General features: G+C 47.9%; 1 protein-coding gene across 1 annotated transcript; it reads left to right on the top strand.

Moving 5' to 3' along the window:
• Positions 1-6,971: 6,971 nt before the first annotated feature.
• On the top strand, positions 6,972-12,962 carry LOC140394744 (zona pellucida sperm-binding protein 4-like). Its single transcript, XM_072481961.1, has 9 exons — positions 6,972-7,197; positions 9,927-10,105; positions 10,180-10,277; positions 10,359-10,492; positions 10,578-10,767; positions 11,780-11,927; positions 12,016-12,088; positions 12,599-12,706; positions 12,793-12,962. The coding sequence occupies exons 1-9, from the start codon at positions 6,972-6,974 to the stop codon at positions 12,933-12,935; spliced, it is 1,299 nt and encodes a 432-aa protein (XP_072338062.1). The 3' UTR covers positions 12,936-12,962.
• Positions 12,963-24,083: the final 11,121 nt, after the last annotated feature.

Raw genomic sequence — 24,083 nt, 5'->3', positions numbered from 1 at the left:
TGCTATAAAGTCCTTGATAATGGATTCAAGCAATGGGCAGCACGGTAGCATAGTGGTTAGCGCAACTGCTTCACAGCTCTAGGGTCCCAGGTTCGATTCCCGGCTGGGTCACTGTCTGTGCGGAGTCTGCACGTTCTCCCTGTGTGTGCGTGGGTTTCCTCCGGGTTCTCCGGTTTCCTCCCACAGTCCAAAGATGTGCAGGTTAGGTGGATTGGCCATGCTAAATTGCCCTTAGTGTCCAAAAATTGCCCTTAGTGTAGGTTGAATGGGGTTACTGGGTTATGGGGATAGGGTGGTGTGGGCTTGGGTAGGGTGCTCTTTCCAAGAGCCGGTGCAGACTCGATGGGCTGAATGGCCTCCTTCTGCACTGTAAATTATATATATATGTTTTCCCCCACTACTGATGTTAGGCTTATTGGTCTATAATTCCCTGCTTTCTCTCTACCTCCTTTTATGCATATCGGAGTGATGTGAGCTACCCTCCAATCTGCAGGGACAGTTCCAAAGTGTATAGAATCCTGGAAAATGACCACCAATGCATCCATTATTTCCAGAGCCACCTCCTTAAGCACTCTGGGATGCAGATTCTCAGGCCCTGGGGATTTAACCACCTTCAATCCAATCAGTTTTCCCAGCACCATTTCTCTACTAATGTTGATCTCCCTCAGTTCTTCCCTCTCACTAAACCTTTCATTTCCCAACCTTTCTGGGATCTGATTTGTGTCCTCATTTGTGAAGACAGAACCAAAGTACGTATTCAATTGCTCAGCCATTTCTTTGTCCCTTATTATTCCCCTGTTTCTGTCTGCAGTGGGCCACATTTCTCTTTACCAATCTCTTTCCCTTCACATCGCTGTAGAATCTCTTAGTGTCAGTCTTTATGTTCCCTGCAAGCTTCCTTTCGTACTGTACTTTCCCCTTCTTAATCAATCCCTTTGTCCTTCTTTGCTGAATTCTAAACTGCTCCCAATCCTCAGAACTATTATTTTTCTTGGCCACTCTGAAAACTTCTTCCTTTGATTGGATACTATTTCTAATTTCCTTTGTAAGCCATGGATTGGCTCTCTTGCTCCCTTTGCTTTTGTGCCTATCAGGAATGAACAGTTGCTGTAGTTCCTCCATGCGTTCCTTGGATAGTCGGAGGCTTTTCCCCAGGGTAGAGGGGTCAATTACTAGGAGGCATAGGTTTAAGGTGCGAGGGGAAAGGTTTAGAGTAGATGTACGAGGCAAGTTTTTTACACAGAGGGTAGTGGGTGCCTGGAATTCACTGCCGGAGGAGGTGGTGGAAGCTGGGACGATAGTGACATTTAAGGGGCATCTTGACAAATACATGAATAGGATGGGAATAGAGGGATACGGACCCAGGAAGTGTAGAAAATTGTAGTTTAGTTGGGCAGCATGGTCGGCACGGGCTTGGAGGGCCGAAGGGCCTGTTCCTGTGCTGTACTTTTATTTTTTCTTTGTTCTTGTTCTTTGTTTGCCATTGTCTATCCACTGTCATCCCTTTAAGTAACTCTCCCCAATCTATCAAGGCCAGCTCACGCCTCATATCCTCATAGTTCCCTTTTATTCAGATTCAGCACCCTAGTCTCTGAAACAACTATTTCATTCTCCATCTTGATAAAAAATTCTATCATGTTATGGTCGCTCATCCCCAAGGGGTCTCGTACAGCCAAATTGGCAATAATTCCCTTCTCATTACACAGTATCCAGTCTAAGATGGCCTGCTCTCAGATGGCCTGTTTGTTTCAAATCACTAGCTTTCGGAGCACTGCTCCTTCCCCCGGCGAATCAAGAGGTATGTTCCAGAAACAGATATATGTGTGTGTGTATATATATATAGACAAATTCAAAGATGAAAGATAATGCTTTGAATGCGAGCATTTGCAGGTAATTAAGTCTTCTACCAATCCAGAGATGGGATAACCCCAGGCTAAAGAGGTGTGAATTGTCTCAAGCCAGGACAGTTCGCAGGATTTCGCAAGCCCAGGCCAGATGGTGGGGGATGAATGTAATGCGACATGAATCCAAGGTCCCGGTTGAGGCCGTACACATGTGCGGAACTTGGCTATAGGTTTCCGCTCGGTGATTTTGCATTGTCGCGCGTCCTGAAGGCCGCCTAGGAGAACGCTTACCCGGAGATCAGAGGCTGAATGCCCTTGACGACTGAATTGTTCCCCGACTGGAAGGGAACATTCCTGCCTGGCCATTGTTGCATGATGTCCGTTCTTCCGTTGTCGCAGCGTCTGCATGGTCTCGCCAATGTACCGCGCTTCGGGACATCCTTTCCTGCAACGTATGAGGTAGACAACGTTGGCTGAGTCGCACGAGTATGTACCTGGTGGGTGGTATTCTCACGTGTAATGGTGGTACCCATGTCGATGATCTGGCATGTCTTGCAGAGATTGCCATGGCAGGGTTGTGTGGTGTCGTGGTCGCTGTTCTGAAGGCTGGGTAGTTTGCAGGAAAAAATAGTTTGTTTAAGGTTGCGCGGTTCTTTGAAGACAAGTAGTGGGGGTGTGGGGATGACGTTGGCAAGATGTTCATCTTCATCGATGACGTTTTGAAGGCTGCGAAGAAGATGTAATAGTTTCTCCACTCCGGGGAAGTACTGGACGACGAAGGGTACTCTGTCGGTTGTGTCCAGTGTTTGTCTTCGGAGGAGGTCGGTGAGTTTTTTTGCTGTGGCGCATTGGAACTGTCGATCGATGAGTCGAGCGCCAAATCCCGTTCGTACAATGGCATCTTTCAGCGTCTGTAGATATCTGTTACGCTCCTCCTCGTCTGAGCAGATCCTGTGAATACGGAGGGCTTGTCCATAGGGGATGGCTTCCTTAATGTGTTTAGGGCGGAGACTGGAGAAGTGGAGCATCGTGAGGTTATCCGTGGGCTTGCGGTAAAGTGAAGTGCTGAGGTGACCATCCTTGATGGAGACGAGTGTGTCTAAGAATGCAACCGATTTTGGAGAGTAGTCCATGGTGAGTCTGATGGTTGGATGGAACTTATTGATGTCATCATGTCATCGTTTCAGAGATTCTTCGCCGTGGGTCCAAAGGAAAAAAATGTCATCGATGTATCTGGTGTATAACATCGGTTGAAGGTCCTGGGGGGTGAGGAAAATAGAACATAGAACATTACAGCGCAGTACAGGCCCTTCGGCCCTCGATGTTGCGCCGATCTGTGAAACCACTCTAAAGCCCATCTACACTATTCCCTTATCGTCCATATGTCTATCCAATGACCATTTGAATGCCCTTAGTGTTGGCGAGTCCACTACTGTTGCAGGCAGGGCATTCCACGCCCTTACTCTTCTCTGAGTAAAGAACGTACCTCTGACATCTGTCTTATATCTATCTCCCCTCAATTTAAAGCTATGTCCCCTCGTGCTAGACATCACCATCCGAGGAAAAAGGCTCTCACTGTCCACCCTATCCAATCCTCTGATCATCTTGTATGCCTCAATTAAGTCACCTCTTAACCTTCTTCTCTCTAATGAAAACAGCCTCAAGTCTCTCAGCCTTTCCTCCTAAGATCTTCCCTCCATACCAGGCAATATTCTGGTAAATCTCCTCTGCACCCTTTCCAATGCTTCCACATCCTTCCTATAATGCGGCGACCAGAATTGCACGCAATACTCCAAATGTGGCCGCACCAGAGTTTTGTGCAGCTGCAACATGACCTCATGGCTCCGAAACTCAATCCCTCTACCAATAAAAGCTAACACACCGTACGCCTTCTTAACGACCCTCTCAACCTGGGTGGCAACTTTCAGGGATCTATGTACATGGACACCGAGATCTCTCTGCTCATCCACACTGCCAAGAATCTTACCATTAGCCCAGTACTCTGTCTTCCTGTTATTCCTTCCAAAATGAATCACGTCACACTTTTCTGAATTAAACTCCATTTGCCACCTCTCAGCTAAGCACTGCAGCTTATCTATGTCCCTCTGTAACTTGTAACATCCTTCCGCACTGTCCACAACTCCACCGACTTTAGTGTCATCTGCAAATTTACTCACCCATCCTTCTATGTCTTCCAGGTCATTTATAAAAATGGCAAACAGCAGTGGCCCCAAAACAGATCCTTGTGGTACACCTCTAGTAACTGGACTCCAGTCTGAACATTTCCCATCAACCACCACCCTTTGTCTTCTTCCAGCTAGCCAATTTCTGATCCAAACTGCTAAATCACCCTGAATCCCATGCCTCCATATTTTCTGCAGTAGCCTACCGTGGGGAACCTTATCAAACGCTTTACTGAAATCCATATACACCACATCAACTGCTTTACCCTCATCCACCTGTTTGGTCACCTTCTCAAAGAACTCAATAAGGTTTGTGAGGCACGACCTACCCTTCACAAAACCGTGTTGACTATCTCTAATCAAATTATTCCTTTCCAGGTGATTATACATCCTATCTCTTATAAACCTTTCCAAGATTTTGCCCACAACAGAAGTAAGGCTCACTGGTCTATAGTTACCTAGGTTGTCTCTGCTCCCCTTCTTGAACAAGAGGACAACATTTGCTATCCTCCAGTCTTCTGGCACTATTCCTGTAGACAAAGATGACTTAAAGATCAAAGCCAAAGGCTCCACATTCTCCTCCGTAGTTTCCCAGAGAATCCTTGGATAAATCCCATCCGGCCCAGGGGACTTATCTATTTTCACACTTTCCAGAATTGCTAACACCTCCTCCTTATGAACCTCAAGCCCTTCTAGTCTAGTAGCCTGAATCTCAGTATTCTCCTCGACAACATTGTCTTTTTCCTGTGTGAATACTGACAAAAAATATTCATTTAGCACCTCTCCTATCTCCTCGGACTCCAAGCACAACTTCCCACTACTGTCCTTGACTGGCCCTACTCTTACCCTAGCCATTCGTTTATTCCTGACATATCTATAGAAAGCTTTCGGGTTATCCTTGATCCTACCTGCCAGAGACTTCTCATGTCCCCTCCTGGCTCTTCTTAGCTCTCTCTTTAGGTCCTTTCTAGCTAACGTGTAACTCTTGAGCGCCCTAACTGAACCTTCATGTCTCATCTTTACATAAGCCTCCTTCTTCCTCTTGACAAGTGTTTCAACTGCTTTAGTAAACCACGGTTCCCTTGCTCGACCACTTCCTCCCTGCCTGACCAGTACATACTTATCAAGGACATGCAGTAGCTGTTCTTTGAATAAGCTCCACATTTCCATTGTGCCTATCCCCTATAGATTTGTTCTCCATTCGATGCATCCTAAGTCTTGCCTCATCACATCATAATTGCCTTTCCCCCAGATATAACTCTTGCCTTGCGGTATATACCTAACCCTTTCCATCATTAAAGTAAATGTAATCGAATTGTGGTCACTATCACCAAAGTGCTCACCTACCTCCAAATCTAACACCTGTCCTCGTTCATTACACAGTACCAAATCCAATATGGCCTCGCTTCTCATTGGCCTATCTACATACTGTGTCAGGAAACCCTCCTGCACACATTGTACAAAAACCGACCCATCTAAAGAACTCTAACTATAGCGTTTCCAGTCAACATTTGGAAAGTTAAAATCCCCCATAACAACTACCCTGTTGCTTTCGCTCCTATCCAGAATCATCTTTGCAATCCTTCCCTCTACATCCCTGGAACTTTTCGGAGGCCTATAGAAAACCCCTAACAGGGTGACCTCTCCTTTCCTATTTCTAACCTCAGCCCATACTACCTCAGTAGACGAGTCCTCACCAAACGTCCTTTCTGCCACCGTAATACTGTCCTTGACTCACAATGCCACACCTCCCCCTCTTTTACCACATTCCCTGAGCTTACTGAAATATCTAAACTCCGGCACCTGCAACAACCATTCCTGTCCCTGCTCTATCCATGTCTCCAAAATGGCCACAACACCGAAGTCCCAGGTCTTGCTCAAACTTGTGCATAAAGATGTTGGCATATTGAGGTGCGAATATGGTCCCCATGGCTGTTCCGTGCGTCTGGATGAAGAACTTGTTGTTGAAGGTGAAGACGTTGTGATCCAGAATGAAGCGGATGAGTTGCAGAATTGTGTCTGGAGATTGGCAGTTGTCGGTGTTGAGTACTGAATGTTCCCTTCCAGTCGGGGATCACTTCAGCAGTCAAGGGCATTCAGCCTCTGATCTCCGGGTAAGCGTTCTCCAAGGCTGCCTTCAGGACGTGCAACAATGCAAAATCGCCAAGCAGAAACTTATAGCCAGGTTCCGCACGCATGAGTGCGGCCTCAACCGGGACCTGGTATTCATGTTGCATTACATTCCCGCCCCCGCCCACCATCTGGCCTGGGCTTGTGAAATCCTACCAACTGTCCTGGCTTGAGACAATTCACACCTCTTTAACCTGGGGTTACCCCTCTGGATCTGTAAAGACTTAATTACCTGCAAATGCTCACATTCAAAGCATTGTCTTGCATCTTTGACTTTGTCTCTATATATGTTTCTGGAACCTACCTCTTCATTCACCTGAGGAAGGAGCAGTGCTCTGAAAGCTAGTGACATCGAAACAAACCTGTTGGGACTTTAACCTAGGTGTAAGAATACTACTGTACTCCAGCAAAATGTTCAACAAAAATGGAAAAAAATTATGTCCCAATGATTTTTCTCCAGGGTTGCACAACTCAAAGTACTGGAGATTGATCCTGAATTCCTGGAGATTCCTGGAGGGTTGGGAACCCTACCCTGTACCACAGGGAGATGGTGATGGCAGTATATAATTACCTATATCTTGCTTTCAAATCCAGGTAAACTTTCTCTCCTGGAACAGACTTGAGTGTGCAAGTTTGTGAAAGTGTCATTTGGAGCAGGAATGGAGACAGGCTGACTACCTGACAGGCTGACAGAGCTCATTAAAGATGCTGAATACATTCCCGAGTAACCCGTGGGAATGGGATTGGAGGCGGTTTCCCGGCTATAAAGCGGGCTGGTGTTTGGGGAAGTCATTATCCTGATTCAGTAGCCAGGATGGGACGTTGGTTGGGTTATTGTTCGCTCTGCCTCCTGGCCGTCTCGTTACTCTCAGCCCAGCCGCCACTCCTCGGGAATGATGTTTGTGTCCCAGAGCCAGGCTGGAGATTTGAGTGCGGTCACTCCGGGGTCAGCAGTACCGAGTGCAGCCGCCAGGGTTGCTGCTTTGACCCGCAGAGCTCCAGTCCCCATCCCTGTTTCTACAATCTGAGAAAGAGCCCAGGTAACAAACCCTCTCCCCAGTCTAGGGGGGGAGACTAGTGGAGAGAGAAAATCCAACTTGGCAATTCAGGAACTAATCCCGGGATTTGTTGCTGTCTCACTGTGTAATGGAGAATAGGAAAGGGGGGAATTCCTCCGCTGGAGTGAGTGAACTAACTGGGTTGTGGGGATGGGTTTAACCTTCCCAACACCAGTAATTCCCCTATCATATTGCAGGCGGCTGAGGCTGTTACCGGTGTTAGAGAATCTCGGGTCCAGATGAGCAAATTGAGTTAATTTTGGGATTTTTTTTCAAGTTTTAAGTGATTGGTCCCTAATTGAGAGAAATCCTAATGGGACAGTTCAGTCAAACCTGAGATTTTTAGTTTGCTCGGTGATGCTATTTGAGTTTTCTGTCGGTTTTCTGTGAGACTCTGGAACAAATCTGCAAGGAGATCACTGGTGCAAAAATGGGAGTGAGGACTGAATAGAATGTAAGGAGGGGGAGGGAATTCTGAACTGTGTTCAGGGGACCTTTCTTGACCAGAATGTTCTTACCCCAACTAGAAAGGAGGCCTTGCTGGGAAGTGTGGGTCAATTAGGCCAAGTGTCTATCTGGGTGTACTGGGTGTTTTTGGGGACCAGGTGCAGGGTAAGGCTAGAATAGTTTCGTTGAGAGGAATCTGGTGCAATGGATCGTGTGACAATTGATAGGTTGGCTGTTATTGAGATCGATAGGTCACCTGGTGTTGATGGCTTGCAGCCCAGGTTGGAAGTAGGGATAGATGGTGAGAGGCTTGGACATGGATCTGTCCATCCCTAGATATGGAGAAGGTGTCAAATTGGAATATAACACCCTTGTCTGTCTGACTTGTGTCAAGTGGGAGGTAAGGATTTTGAAATCCTACACAAGCTTTTTGGCTGTAGTTTAGGAGAGCTGTTTTTTTAAAAAAAAAAAGCAAATGTGCTGGCCTGTTATACAAGTAGTTGATGAAAGGAATGTGGTGGATGCTGTCTATGTAGAATGGGGAACAGGCCAGCCCTATAACAAAGTCAACTGAATGGACAGACCAGGAAGTGGAACTTGTGAGGTGAGGTGATGCAGTTTAGTGGTGCCTGGGTTTTTTTTAGGGGGGGGGGGGTAGATTGAGGTTCACAGGAACTCTGTCAGAGGGTTGGTGGTGGAGTGCATGTGCATTATTCTGTGAACATTGGGAGCAATTGGCAAAGCACCTGGGATCTTGGGCTTCAGCTTTTTGGGGGGTAAGAGGATGAGATTACAGGTGTACATGATTGATGGTCCCTGATAAGGTGGCGAAGAGCAAACTTGACCCAATAGCTGGCTAAGACTGGGGACACCTATTTTAAGATCTGGAGCAAAGGATTTGAGTTTTTTGTGCAGTGGTTGCAATCCAAATCCCTATTGTGCAGATGGAGGCCATTTGGCCCATTGAGTTGGTGCTGACTACCTGAAAGTGCACCCTACCTTGGCCCATGCCCTCCTATCCCCATTACCTTGCCTATCCTTTTGGATCTGCCTAACCTGTACTGAGCACCTGCAGTATCACCTGAGGCTGGAATTGAACCTGGGTCCCTGGTGCTGTGAGGCAGTGGTGCTAACCACTGCTACCATGGTGGAATATCTTCACTGCAAAGACAATGACCAGACCCTTCTCAATTTGCTCAGCTGTGACCAGTATCTGGGAGGTGAAAGTGATCAATCCCTTGCTGCCATCTTTCATGCAGTGTGATCAAATGGTGATGTGTCACATTTGACAACTAGCTGTTTGGCAGGACTGTAATCCTCGAATTTACAGTGTGGTTGAAGGCCATTTGGCCCATTGAGTCTGCACCATCCCTTGGAAAGGGTGCTCACTTGAGGCCACACCTCATCCCTGTAACTCAGCAACCCCTTTGGACACTTAGTGCAATTTAGCAAGGCTACAAACTTTTGGACTGTGAGAGGAAACTCATGCAAACCTGAAGAGACTGTGCGGGCTCCACACACAGTGGCCCAAATTGGGAATTGAACCTGGGACCCTGGAGCTGTGAAGCAACCGTGCTAATCACTGTGCTACCGTGCTGCCCCATCCTGAGGAAGTAAATTGTTTTGAAAGCTTTTTCCCCACGTTCCTAATTCTGAAGAGGTTGGGCAGCATTGACTCGGCGCTGAGGTCCCAGGTTTGATCCCAATTCTGGGTTACTGTCCATGTGGAGTTTGCACATTCTCTGTGTGTCTGTGGGTTTCACCCCCCACAACCCAAAGATGTGCAGGCTAGGATTGGAAAGAAAAAAAAAAATGAATTAAGTACTCTTCAGTTTCTTAATTAATTAAAAAAAAAAAAAAAATTTTTTTTAAATTTGAGTGATCTGGAGCACTCTGTCCACAAGGGTGGTGGAAGCAGAAAATATTAATAATAATGACTGATCTGATCAGGTGGCTTGTGGAGCTGGTATTGGCCTATGGTACATCATTGCACTGCAGATGATTTGGTTGAGTTACTACATTAGAATGGGTGGTTTCAGAGATTGAGCTCTTCCAATTCAATAATTGGAGTTGTCAATCCTCTTGCCTGTCTTTGGGGTGGGGTGTTTAGTTCTCAGCATTGCTCAACTCCATTGACAGACTTTCCTGTGGTTTGTCAAAAATGCATCCTTGCTCCATCAATTGAAGAGCTGTTTGTGGCTTTTTGATCTTTTTGATCCCTAACCACCAATAGGAGCAGTGGAAATGATTTTCTCTCTTTGCAGTGTGCACAGCTGATGGTCAGTTCCTCATCGTGATCTCCAGGAACCTGACCCGTCCTGCCCTCAACCTGTCATCTCTGTATGTGAAGGATGGACAAGAGGCTGAGTGCAAGCCTAAACTAACCACTGCCCAATTTGTGACTTTCCACTTTCCAATTACCTCTTGTGGCTCCAGCAAGCGGGTGAGTATTGAAGGGTCAAAGCATTTTCCCAGTAAAGGAGTCGGCTTCTTATTAAAACAGCCTCCTCATTGCAGGAGGAAGATGGATCCTTGGTATATGAAACAGATGTCTTGGGGAAGAGGATGATTCAGACTGGGAAGCTGGGCTCAGTGACCCGGGACAGCACCTTCAGGTAGGGGGATGGTGGGAGATGTTTGTATTGGGAGGGGACGTGTGACTGAATGAAGCTCCACCTACTTCTGTCTCTCTGCAGCCTTCATGTCCAGTGCAAGTACACAGGAAGTCAAGAGACTGGCTTGCAGATCAATGTGACCGTTTACACTGTTTCTCCTCCACCTCCTGCTTCTGAAGATGGGATTCTGGAACTGGAATTGCGAATAGCAAAAGGTAGAGCTGGCCTGGGTAATGGTTTATGGAAGCAGTGGGGATGTATCCATACTGGGAGTGACTGGTTCTTGTGTCTGCCCCTCAGGTGGTGACTACAGATCCTGGTATGTGGATAGTGACTATCCCATTCAGAGAATCCTTCAGGAACCAGTGTTTGTGGAGGTTCGTGTCCTGGATCGCACTGACCCAATGATTGTCCTGAGGCTGCATGACTGCTGGGCAACTCCTGTTCCTGCCCCTGACCATGAGGTGCAATGGAGTCTATTGGTGAATGGGTGAGTATGACTGGGAAGGCTAACAGTTCAAGGAACAATGACCAGACTGATTCTGATCTCGCCTTCCCCTTGCCTTGGTAGCTATGACCGCTTTGGGAGAAAGAACTCTGCACATATTGGGGTTTCCAGCAACTGTATCCAGTCTTTCAAGCCACACTCGCCTCTGTTTCTTTTGACTATCTTCTCCCTTCAGCAACCAATATAACTATTGAGTTGAATCCACATACATTGCACCATGGCTACACTCTTCAGGAATGATAACTCTTGGGTCAAAGGACAGCACAATGAATTAGCACTGCCTCTGTGTCCGGGACCTGGGTTCAATTTCAACCTTGAGTAACTGCTCTTTGCCCATTAAAGATGTCAGTTCGGTGAGCTGGTCATGCTAGTGTCCAAATGTTAGGTGGGTGTTTTGGGGTTACAGTGGAGTGGGTTGACAGTGAAGCACAGGAACAGGCCCTTCAGCCCTTGTGCACGTCTTCAGCCCCTGTGCACCAATCATGATTAACATCTAAACTAAAATCTTCTACATTTTCTGGAGTCCATTCTGTTCACTTTCCTGTATTCAAAGATGTCCTTTCAGAGTAGCTGAATGGCCTCCTTCTGCACTCTGGATTCAGTGCAGCTAAATGTCTTTAAATCCAAGTACCCTGTTTTGTGATAGTTTGATTAAAATTTTAAAATATTGGCATAGAAACATGGGAATTAGGAGACAAAGTAGGCAATTCAGCCTTTTGGGCAGATCTCTTCCTGTTTTCAACTGCACTTCTCTACTTCCCCTTATCCCTATAACCTGTTTGTAAATCCTAAATATATGCATCTTTGTCAAAGCCATTTAATGTCTCCAGTTCCTCCACCACCTATGGGGCAGCAAGTTCCACATTCAGCACACTGCAAGAAGTCTCAGTTAGTCATGAACATTCTTGACCTTCAGTATTCTTCAACAATGATTTGAGAGCCAGCCTCTAACAATGGACTGAACGAATTGGAATACTCCCTTTGTTGGTAACAGGTGTCCCTATGAGGGTGATGATTATCTGACTCTTCTACACCCAGTGGGTGTGTTTTCTGGCCTGGAGTTCCCAACACATCACAAACGGTTTGAAGTGAAGACCTTTGTTTTCTTGGATGGAAAGTTGGAGCAACCTCTGTCTAGGAAGGTAACAAAGACACTTTTTTTTTTTTTTTTAACAGCTTAGTTCATCTAGCTAAATTGAGCTCTCTCTAAAGTAAACTTTTCCGTTTCAGGTTTACCTGCACTGCAGTGCTGAAGTCTGTTCACCCTCTAGTCAGGATGACTGTTCACCCAAATGTGGCCCAAGTGAGTTATTTTAATCTTGTGAGGGATATCTGGCTTGGTTTCTTTCTCTGAAGGAGCCTTTCTATAGGCCTGCCTTTGTCCCTCTTGATGAATTTTATTCCCTGCATGGAAGATGTTTTGTATTTGAGTATCATTGATTGCTTAAACAGTCAAAGGAGAAGCTGTGAAGTGATTTTGTTAATCAATGGACCTTGGGTGCAAGATTATTCTTGGATCAGGTATTTTCTTTCCAATTTAGCATGGCCAATCCACCTAATCTGCGCATCTTTGGGCTGTGGGGGTGAAACCCACGCAGACATGGGGCGAATGTGCAAATTCCACAGTGACCCAGGATTCAAACCTGGGTCCTCAGTGCCATATACCCAGTGCTAACCACTGTGCCACATGCCACCTTCATAGCTCCGCTATTAGACCTGTATCTTCTGCTCTCCTCACTTGGTCACATGCTGTTTGCTGCCTTGGGCGATTAGTCTGAATTGGATCAAAACTGTCGTCCTCTCTTCCCAATAGAGAGACAACGCAGGAGTTCCAGCTACGAGGGAACATTAGTGAGTGCTCCTGGTCCCATTTTCCTGGAAGATGAGAGTCACCAATCAAAGAAACTGCATGAAGCAAATGGTAAGTAGAGACTTTTCAATAGGTCACCTGTCAACCCTTCTCAAATACCAATGCCTCAAATATCATGTCTTCTAATCTCCCACCAGGTGCTGCTGAATCTCCTTCTTGGGTTCTGCAAGGAGTATCCATTGGCTTAATGATGCTGTCTCTGTCCCTGCTGGTGGTGGCTGCAGTGTTCATGAAGAGACCAAGAGCTGCTGCTTCTCAATGTAATGAAATTGAACTGTAGACAAAAAATAAACCAACCTGAGATGAACTTGCCTTGTGTTTTGCTGTGACCATAAATATGTAGAATTGAATGAACGACATCAGTATCAGACATACAATTTTAAATTTGGTAGTCTAACTTATTCAAAGCCAGATATGCAGATTGTATTTCTGGCCTTCCTCTTGCTGCAGCAATTGTCCTTCAGTTTGCATGGGACATGTTCTCTGCAGCAAGAATGGGATAATGAATCAGATGCTGTAGTTGCCTTGGGAGTTACTTCTACTTTACATCCTGGTTATCCAGTAATGTGGGCTGACATGCAGGTGGTCTCCTGTATGAGATATTGGATAGCGCTACAATCCAGGTGATAGTGGGATCTTGGAGCTTTCAACAGCCTGGAGCAACCAGTGCAGGATATCAGGGCGAGGCTGTAACACAAGGCCATTCACTTGCTGATGCCAGCTATTTGGAAGGAGTATCCAATTAGTACCACTTCTCCCCCCTGCTGTAGGTGGTGTCTGTGTCTAATCTCAGTGCTCCAGATCAGAGAGCCCCCAGCTATTTACTAAAATCATCAAGCCATAATTTCTACTACACAGCAATCTGACTGTGGTCAAAGAGAGAGCTTTGCGAGGCTCATGCTTTTTAAAAAAAAAAATATATATATATATTTTATTAAAGTTTTCAAACAATTTTTCCCCCTTACAAATCAACAAAAACGGTAACATGATAACTGATAGTTCACTATTTTATTCACTATTTTATTTAAACAATGTTATCGAGCTAAATAGTGCTCCTGCCCCTCCACCCCATCTAGAACATAAACAATTTACCCCCCACCCCCTCTGGGCTGTTGCTGGCTATCTATTTTCCCCCTAACGTTCCGCTAGATAGTTGAGGAACGGTTGCCACCGCCTGGTGAACCCCTGAGCCAATCCCCTCAGCACAAACTTCATCCGCTCCAGTTTTATGAACCCTGCCACATCGTTTATCCAGGCCTCTCGGCCGGGGGGGTTTCGCTTCCTTCCTCATGAGTAACATCCTACGCCAGGATGCAAAGGCCACAATATCGGCCTCTTTCGCCTCCTGCACTCATGGCTCATCCGCTACCCCAAATATAGCTAACCCCCAGCTTGGCTTGACCCAGACCTTCACCACCTTCAAGATCACTCCCGCCATTCCCCTCCAATACCCCTCCAGTGCCGGACATGACCAAAACATGTGTGTGGTTCGCCGGGCTTCCCCTGCACCTCCCGCATTTGTCCTCCACTCCGAAGAACCTGCTCAACCTCGCTCCCATTATGTGTGCTCTATGTAGCACAAATTGGACCAGGCTAAGCCTGGCACAGGAGGAAGAGGAATTTACCCTACTTAGGGCATCAGCCCACAAACCCTCCTCAATCTCCTCCCCGAGCTCCTCTTCCCATTTTCCTTTCAATTCTTCTACCTGCTCCTCCCCCTCTTCTCTCATACCCAGTATATTTCGGACACTTTGCTCTCCCCGACCCACCCCCCCGAAAGCACTCTATCCTGGATCCCCTGTGTCGGGAGCAGCGGAAATTCCCTCACCTGTTGTCTCGTGAATGCCCTCACCTGCATATACCTAAAGATATTCCCCGGAGGCAGCTCATATTTTTCCTCTAGCGCTCCCAAGCTCGCAAACGTCCATCTATAAATAAGTCTCCCACTCTCCTAATTCCTGCCCGGTGCCAGCTCTGGAACCCTCCGTCCAACCTCCCTGGGGCAAACCTATGGTTGTTCCTGATCGGGGACCACAGCGAGGCTCCCAGCACACCCCTCTTGTTGCCTCCATTGCCCCCAGAAACTTAATATTGCCGCCATCACTGGGTTCGTGGTAAACCTTTTCGGGGAGAGCGGTAGTGGACCGTCACCAGCGCTTTTAAGCTCGTTCCTTTACAGGACGCCATCTCCAGCCTTTTCCACGCCGTCCCCTCTCCCTCTATCATCCTATTACGGATCATCGCCACATTGGCGGCCCAGTAATAGTCGCCCAAATTCGGCAACGCCAGTCCCCCTCTGTCCCTGCTACGTTGCAGGAACCCCCCTCCTTACCCTCGGGGCCTTCCCTGCCCACACGAAGCTCATGATGCTCCTATCTATTTTTTTGAAAAAGGCCTTAGTGATCGATATGGGGAGACATTGAAACACAAATAGGAACCTCGGGAGGACCATCATCTTAATCGCCTGCACTCTGCCTGCCAGTGACAGCGGCTGCATATCCCACCTTTTGAAATCCTCTTCCGTTTGCTCCACCAGCCGAGTCAGATTGAGTCTGTGTAAGGTTCCCCAGCTCCTGGCTATCTGAATCCCCAGGTATCAGAAGTTTCTTTCCACTCTCCTTAGTGACAGGCCATCTATCCCTCTACTCTGGACCCCAGGGTGTATCACGAAAAGCTCACTCTTTCCCATGTTAAGCCTATATCCCGAGAAATCTCCAAACTCCCTCAATATCTGCATAACCTCTGTCATCCCCCCCACTGGATCCGCCACATACAGCAGTAGGTCATCTGCGTAGAGTGACACTCGGTGTTCCTCTCCCCCTCTAACCACCCCTCTCCATTTCCTGGAGTCTCTCAGCGCTATGGCCAGCGGTTCAATTGCCAACGCGAACAGTAATGGGGACAGCGGGCATCCCTGTCTTGTTCCCCTATGTAGTCGAAAATACTCCGACCTTTGCCGATTTGTGACTACACTTGTCATTGGGGCCCCATAGAGGAGCTTAACCCAGCTGACAAACCCCTCCCCGAACCCGAACCTCCTCAGCACCTTCCATAGATACTCCCACTCTACCCTATCAAATGCCTTCTCTGCATCCATTGCCGCCACTATCTCTGCCTCCCCCTCTGCTGGGGGCATCATTATCACCCCCAATAGCCGTTGCACGTTGACATTTAATTGTCTCCCCTTTACGAACCCTGTCTGATCTTCGTGCACCACCCCCCGGGACACAATCCTCTATCCTCATTGTCAGCACTTTTGCCAACAACTTGGCGTCCACATTCAGGAGCGAGATAGGCCTATAAGACCCGCATTGCAGCGGGTCTTTATCTCGCTTCAGGATTAGTGATATTGTCGGGGTAGGGTCCCCCCTTCTCTGGCCTCGTTAAAGGTTCTTACCAGCAGCGGGGCCAACAAGTCCACGTATTTCCTGTAAAATTCCACCGGGAACGCGTCAGGTCCCGGGGCCTTCCCTGCCTGCATGTTCCCCAGCCCTTTGGTTACCTTGTCCACCCCAATTGGCACCCCCAGGCCTGCCACCTCCTGCTCCTCCACCCTCAGGAACCTTAGTTGGTCCAGAAACTGCTGCATCCCCTCTTTTCCCTCCGGGGGTTGGGACCTATATAACCTCTCATAAAAGGTCTTGAACATCTCATTTACTTTCCCTGCTCTCCGCACCGTGGTTCCCATTTCATCCCTAACTCCCCCTATTTCCCTCTCCGCTGTCCTCTTACGAAGCTGGTGGGCCAACAGGCGATTCGCCTTTTCCCCATATTCATATCTCATCCCCTGTGCCTTCCTCCACTGTGCCTCTGCCCTCCCTGTGGTCAGCAGGTCAAACTCCATCTGGAGTCGGCGCCTCTTCCTATATAGTCCTTCGTCCGGGGCTTCCGCATATTTTTTATCCACACTCAAAATCTCCCCCAGTAATCTTTCCCTCTCTTTGGCCTCTGTTTTCCCCTCGTGAGCCCTGATGGAGATCAACTCTCCCCTGACCACCACCTTCAGCGCTTCCCATACTACCCCCACTCGGACCTCCCCATCATCATTGGCCTCCAGGTACCTTTCGTATACATCCCCGCACCCTTCCGCAGACTCCCTCATCCGCCAATAATCCCACATCCAGTTGCCAGAGTGGACGCTGTTCCCTCTCCTCTCCTAGTTCCAGATCCACCCAATGTGGGGCATGGTCTGAAACAGCTATGGCCGAGTACTCCGTTCCTTCCACCCTCGAAATCAGTGACCTTCCCAAAACGAAGAAATCTATCCGGGAGTATACCTTATGGACATGGGAGAAAAAGGAGAACTCTGGCCAGCGGCCTAGCAAATCTCCACGGATCCCCTCCTCCCATTTGGTCCATAAACCCCCTAAGCACCTTGGCCGCTGCCGGCCTTCTTCCGGTCCTGGATCTAGATCTATCTAACCCTGGGTCTAGCACGGTGTTGAAGTACCCCCCCATTCCCAGGTTTCCTACCTCCAGGTCCGGGATGAGTCCCAGCATCCGCTTCATAAATCCCGCATCATCCCAGTTCGTGGCATATACGTTGACCAGCACGACCTCCAGTCCCTGCAGTCTGCCACTCACCATCACATATCTGCCCCTGCTGTCCGCTACAATGTTCCTAGCCTCGAACGACACCCATTTCCCCACCAATATGGCCACCCCTCTATTCTTTGCGTCCAGCCCTGAGTGGAACACCTGTCCCACCCATCCTTTCCTTAACCTAACCTGGTCCGCCACCTTCAGATGCGTCTCTTGAAGCATGGCCACGTCTGCCTTCAGTCCTTTTAAATGCGCGAACACTCGGGCCCTCTTAATCGGCCCATTTAGGCCTCTCACGTTTCACGTGATCAGCCGGACTGGGGGGCTGCCTGCCCCCCTCCCCTGTCGACTAGCCATCACCCTCTCTGGGCCAGTCCCACGTCCCGGTCCTGCGCACCCACCCGTCCCCTAGGCGGCTCATTCCTGCCTCGACCACCTTTTCTCTTACCAGCTCCCTTTCGATCTCAGCAGCAGCAACCCAGTTGGACCCATAATCGCGCCGGCTGCAACAACCCGAACTTCACTTTCTTCTTATGCAGCACCTCCTTGGCTCGATTGAAACTCGCCCTCCTTCTCGCCACCTCCGCACTCCAATCCTGATACACTCGTATCACCGCATTCTCCCATCTGCTACTTCGTACCTTCTTGGCCCATCTCAGAACAACCTCTCTGTCATTGAAGCGGTGAAATCACACGATCATCGCCCTAGGTGGTTCTCCAGCCTTTGGTCTCCTCGCAGGGACCCGGTGGGCCCCTTCCACTTCCAAGGGGGCCTCAGCTCCCATTAGCGAGCATAGCATCGTGCTCGCATAAGCCCCGCCGTCAGCTCCTTCCACTTCCTCGGGGAGACCCAGGATCCAGAGGTTCTTTCTCCTTGATCTATTTTCCAGGACTTCAATCCTTTCGATGCACTTCTTATGGAGCGCCTCGTTCGTCTGCATTTTGACCGCTAGGCCCAGGATCTCGTCCTCGTTGTCCGTTACCTTCTGCTCCACCACACGGAGCTCTATCTCCTGGGCCTTTTTTGTCTCTTTAAGCCCCTCGATTGCCTGTAGCATCGGGGCCAGCACCTCCTTTTTTAGCAGCTCCACACACCGTCTTAAAAATTCATCCTGGTCCGGTCCCCATGTCGCCTGGGCTCTCTCCGACGCCATCTTGCTCCTTTCTTTCTTCTGCCGCTGCCCTCGAGGATTCTCCGAGATTTGGCCGCCGCCGCCAATCTTTTTCTTTCCCACTGGGGGGGGGACTCCCTGTTGCCTCACCCCACACCGGGTTTCGTCAAAAAATTTTTTCCCGTTGGGGCTCTTAAAAGAGCCCGAAGGTCCGTCTAAGCTGGAGCCGCCGAAACGTGCGGCTTAGCTGGTCATCGCCGCAACCGGAAGTCCGCGAGCCGCATGCTTGATGGGTCGGGGGGGGGTCTATAACAAGAGGCATGTGTGGCCACCACACCTGTACATTTACATAATCTTCTTTCACAAGGAGGCGTACATTAACACTGCAATGAAATTACTGTGAAAATCCCCCAGTCACCACATTCCTGTGCATATTGGGTACACGGAGGGAGAATTTGGAATGTCCAAATTGCTGAACAGCACATCTTTTGGGACTTGTGGGAGGAAACCCATGCAGATGCAGAGAACTGTGCAGACTCTGCACAGACAGTGACCCAAGCAGGAATCGACCCTGGCACTGTTAAACAATAGTGCGAACCACTGTGCTACCGAGCCGATAATCAGCAACGCACTTCCGTGTGAAGAGCACGAGTGATTTGCTCACTCAGCTTTTCAGTGGGCCTGACAATTATCTTGGGTATTCTTTCCAGGATGGACACGTGCAAATTTCATCGAGGTTAAAAAGCCTGGAAATACTCAGCAGGTCTGGCAGCATTTTATATGGTGACCGTCCATATATCTTGTTGCATCCCTGAACAGGCGGTAACTAATGATCCACGCTGTCAGTAAGTGGCTATGCGGTCGACCCCACTTTGTGTAGAAACACATCTATTCGCTCCAACATAACTGTATATGGTGGCTGGTAATATGGCTCTTCGAGGGCGCCTGGCAACAACTTCTGACTGGTAGGCTCAATAATCACCTGTCTGTAATCTTTGGAGTAGTGATATGTCCTTTGTAACTGCTGTACACCTGGAGGATCATTAGCAAATTCATCTTGAATCTTATTTCCAGCGTCATCCATTGAATGACTACCGCTGACGTAGACCACCCCGAAGGCGCTGTGAAGGGGTTGTGCGGGTGGGTGGCAGGGGTTACTGAGGAACAAGCACGAAGATGGGATGTGGGGAGGGTGCAAGGTGTCAGCCAGTGATTTGTGGTGGGGTTGGGATTTGGGAATTTGAGGGGTGGCAGGCGGAATTGATGCCAGAAGAAAGGTGGTAACTTACTCTTGCAGCTTGGTGGAGGTCAATGGTCTTCTGGCATTGGACGGCGGTCCTCCTGGTCATGCTGCCCAAAGTGACAGCCATTGCCACTGCCTCCCAGGTGGAATGATGTGAGGAGTCAGGTGGAAATCTAGTGAGAATAAATAGCCAGGTCATTATGTAACAATTATTAAATATTATTTATTAAATTAAAGAAAAGGCAAATACACATGAACAGGATTACACAACTCTCAGACAATTAAGTATATGAATCACTGAACCCACAAATAGTTTATGTAGAATGTGCCGCTTGTTCCAAAATAAATTTATAATCCCTGAACTCTTTAAAACTTTCCCTTTCCCCAAACAACATCCAAATGAATTTACACCTGATTCTATCAATTGGGGGCTGGTTTAGCACAGTGGGTAAACTACTGGCTTGTAATGCAAAACAAGGCCAGCAGAGCGGGTTCAATTCCTGTACCGGTCTCCCCGAACAGGTGCCGTAATGTGGTGACTAGGGGCTTTTCACAGTAACTTCATTGAAGCCAACTTGTGAAGCCAATATGCGATTCTTATTATTATCTAGATGCCTAATAGTCTCTTGACTGAGAATGTCGCATCTCACCCTGACATTTGAATGGTAGCTACTGCTATTGCTGGGCAGATCACATCCTATCGTGTCTTATTAAATTTATGTCACTGCTGTTACTAGGCAGATTGTACATTCCAAAATGGTCTGTACACAGTTTCCATTTATGGAGACTGTTACATCTCATGGAACGAATTGTCCCAATTAAACGGGGAATTTTGCGATTGAGTGGTCACATGATGACGTGATGTGGCAGCTACAAAAATGATCATGTGTTGGGGTTGCAGGAGTTTTACCCAGGAGCGTGGGCAGAGCACAAGCATGCAGTAGCTCCTCAGTTAGTAAATAAACTACTGTTTGTTACATGTCCTTGTTGTCAGTGTTTCCGGAACACAACACAGATCAACACAACAGCATCAGTGGTGTACCCCAGTCAGTGACTCACATCATTGAAGATGTTCCTGCTGACAAAACTCAGAGAGCTTCATTTAATAATAATCTTTATTGTCACAATAATAATAATAACCTTTTATTGTCACAAGCATGAAGTTACTGTGAAAATCCCCTTGTCGCCACATTAATACTGCAATGAGGTTACTGTGAAAATCCCCGAGTCGCCACATTCAGGCGCCTGTTCGGGTACACTGAGGGAGAATTCAGAATGTCCAATTCACCTTACAGCTGGTTTTTTGGGACATGTGGGAGGAAACAGGAGCACCCGGAGGAAACCCACACAGATACGTGGAGAACGTGCAGACTCCGCACAGGCAGTGACCCAAAACGGGAATCGAACCTCAGACCCAGGCGCTGTGAAACAACAGAGCTAACCACTGTGCTACCATGGCGCCATAAAGAGCAGGCACCACTGGGATTCGAACCCAGGATCTCCTGTTAAATAGACAGGTGTTTAATCCAACTAAGGTGCCGTCCAACTTAGTCACTGTGGAAACTGTTATTGGCTTGCTGCTCACTAAACACACGAAAAAAAATTGAAGGGCAACAAGGGATGGGCAACAAATGCCGGCCTTGTTAGCGACGCTCATATCCCATAGAATTTTTTTTTTTAAGTGAAAGGGGGGTCAGGTGATGTGAGCGTGGGAGCAGTTGCATTTTTGCAACATCTGGCTCTGCTAAGAGCGTTGTCGAGTCTTACAGCACAAAGAGGCCGTTCGCCGACCATCAAGCACCTAACTACTCGAATCCCATTTTCCAGCACTTGATCCGTAGCTCACTGTGGAACTGCGAGGTATCCTTGGAAGAATGGTGGTGGAACAGGAGAAAATCTTTGTATTCGAGACAGCACTTTCCCTGGTAAGCCTCCTCAAAGTAGCGGGAGACCGGGGCACGATTTTTAAATGTCGTCCCAATCTCCGAGGCCACTGACGCGAAGCTCTACCTCATCAAGCCCCAACATACTACGGGAGGGTCCCTGGGTTTCCCCACACCCATCCCCAACACTTGCACAGGACACACCCGCCCCAATCGCCAGCACACAAAATATGGCAGCTTGACAGTGCCAACCTGGCAGTGCCACCTGGGCTCCATGGCAGTGCCAGGCTGGCACACAGGTGGCACTGCCAGATGCCAGGGTGGCACCAGCAATGTCGGAGAGCCACTATGCCTAAAGGGCACAAACCTAAGGGCCTCCAATCCTCTGGGAGACCCCCATGAGTGCCGTTCCATCTGGTCTCCCGATTCTGGAGACCAGTACTAAATGGTGATCACTCGAGGTCTCTGAGGCAAAGGGAATAGATCCCACGTATCGAGCACCTCGGGTCTCAGCACATTAAAGTGAGACTAGCACATGGGCAGGATTTATATTGCAATGTCTTGCGAGTTCGCCTAAGGTCTGGTCCTCTCTGTATAAATATGTGGACCGATGTTTGTTCTGTACTGGGCCTGAGGTTGGGGTTGTATTGCGTTGTTTGGTAAATGTGTAAAATCCTTCGAACTGGGATTCTCAAGTATTTTCATTTTATTTTTCTTTTTTTTTGGGTTGATATAACGAATCCATGATTGGTTCATGTAGGTGTACAGGTGGGCCTGGTATCTGAGCGGAGGAGGTTGCAGTGTGTCAATGGTGTCTCTGGGGGAGATGTATATTGGTGCTCGCCGGACCATGAAACAAGAGGTTTATCCTGAACTCTCATGGCAATTGCGAGCAATCACTACGTGGGAAGGTGTGCACCATTTCACCATGTTTTCAAGGCCGTATCCTGTTTCTCACCTGATCTTTGGTGGGGCTGGAGAGGTATCTAATTATGTCTAATGATTGTATTGAGCTGGTTATATTGCTGTCCTACTGTCCCCCTCTGTATTCATATACGTGGAGCTTTTCTTTTCTTGCTGTGCTGTATCATTCTTGACGTTTTGTTGCGTTGTTTGTTGAAATGTAAAACCTCAGTAAACATATTCCTTTAAAAAATGAAGGTGGAAGGAATTGAAGGATATATTGATGGAGTGAGATGAGGAGGGATGGGAGGAGCAGATATCATGGGTAAGGCTGAATCCAAAACACTGCAGACACTGAAATAAAAACAAAAACTGCTGGAAACACTTAGCAGGTCTGGCCGTATCTGTTACATAAATCTTGGATTCTTTCAGATGTGCAATATGTATGTAGATCTGATTCTTATCTGTGCCATGGTTTAGGTGTATATATGTTGGTGCTGACAATAGAAATCGATAAATCACAATGATCTATGGTGTCCAGAGCATTTGTGCAGAATCTTCTTCTATTTCACTATGTCCCCATCAAAACACAAAGAACCTCACCTTGGGACACAGACCTGCACCACTAACTGACCACAGCGTGCGGGAAAGACATAGAAATATCTAAATAATAAAAGGGTGGTAAAAAGAAGAGTAGGGCTGACTAGGATAATAAAGAGGAGGTAGGAGAAATAGTGCGGCTACTAAACAAGTACTTAGCACCGTCTTTACAAAGGAAGAATATGCTACCCAGGTGAAGGTTAGAGAGGAGGTAATTGTTACACTTGGGGAATTTACAAATCAGAAGGCGAAGGTGTTAGAAAAACTATCTTTTGTGGGATCACGTTCTGTGAGCACGGGAATAGCAGCGTTTGTGCAGGTTCTGCCCCTACTCATCTTTTAATCCTTAATTTCTCCTGATTATGCAGCATATCCTTACCTAACCTGGGAGTTAATACTCAATTATATGTTCCTGGAGGATTTTTGGTTGAGTGTTGGAGAACAAAAGGCAGAAGAATCGTTAGAAAGCTGTCAATAAAAGTGAGCAGTTGGGGTGATGCCGACCCTGCAATATGGAGACTTAAACTTTGAGTGAGCTCTCGACCCGGCCCTCTCGAAAGCACTGTGAATGTCATTAGAGTGATAGATGATAAACTCGGCTTGCTGACACAGAATATTAGTGCTCATGAAACCGAATTGCTGAATACCAACGAAAAGCTCGATGAAACGGAGATAGAATTGTGAACATTAAAAACATTGCTTCCTGATACACCATCAATAATACACGACGAGTAATAGACGTAACTGAGTCTTTAATATACTAAACAGCAAGCCTCCTGCCTCTGGACCCGAACTGGGTCCGGAGGCGCAGACTTGTCACTTTTATACAGAAGCCCGAGGGGAGGAGCCACAGGCGGAGCCAGCCGGGACAAGGCCAGGCATGCACGATACAGCAACATGCATCTAATACAATAACGTGGTTTACCACATTCACCCCCTGTTTAAAAAAGAGTCCAGCGGGGGTGAGGTGGTCTTATAGGACAGGTCTGTCGGGGGCCTGGACCATCCGCCGTGATCGCCTCAGTCCCGGCTGTGGTGTGGGTGCCGGCGTCGAGACCAGCGCGTCCGGGAGCGTGTTGTCACCTTCTTCTTCACCCAGATGTTGAGTTGGTGAAGGTGGGGGGCGGTGTACGGGTGGAGGTGGT

This window comes from Scyliorhinus torazame, chromosome 18 (assembly GCF_047496885.1).
Source record: "Scyliorhinus torazame isolate Kashiwa2021f chromosome 18, sScyTor2.1, whole genome shotgun sequence".
Lineage (NCBI taxonomy): Eukaryota > Metazoa > Chordata > Chondrichthyes > Carcharhiniformes > Scyliorhinidae > Scyliorhinus > Scyliorhinus torazame.
This window is presented reverse-complemented; position numbering and strand designations above follow the sequence as displayed.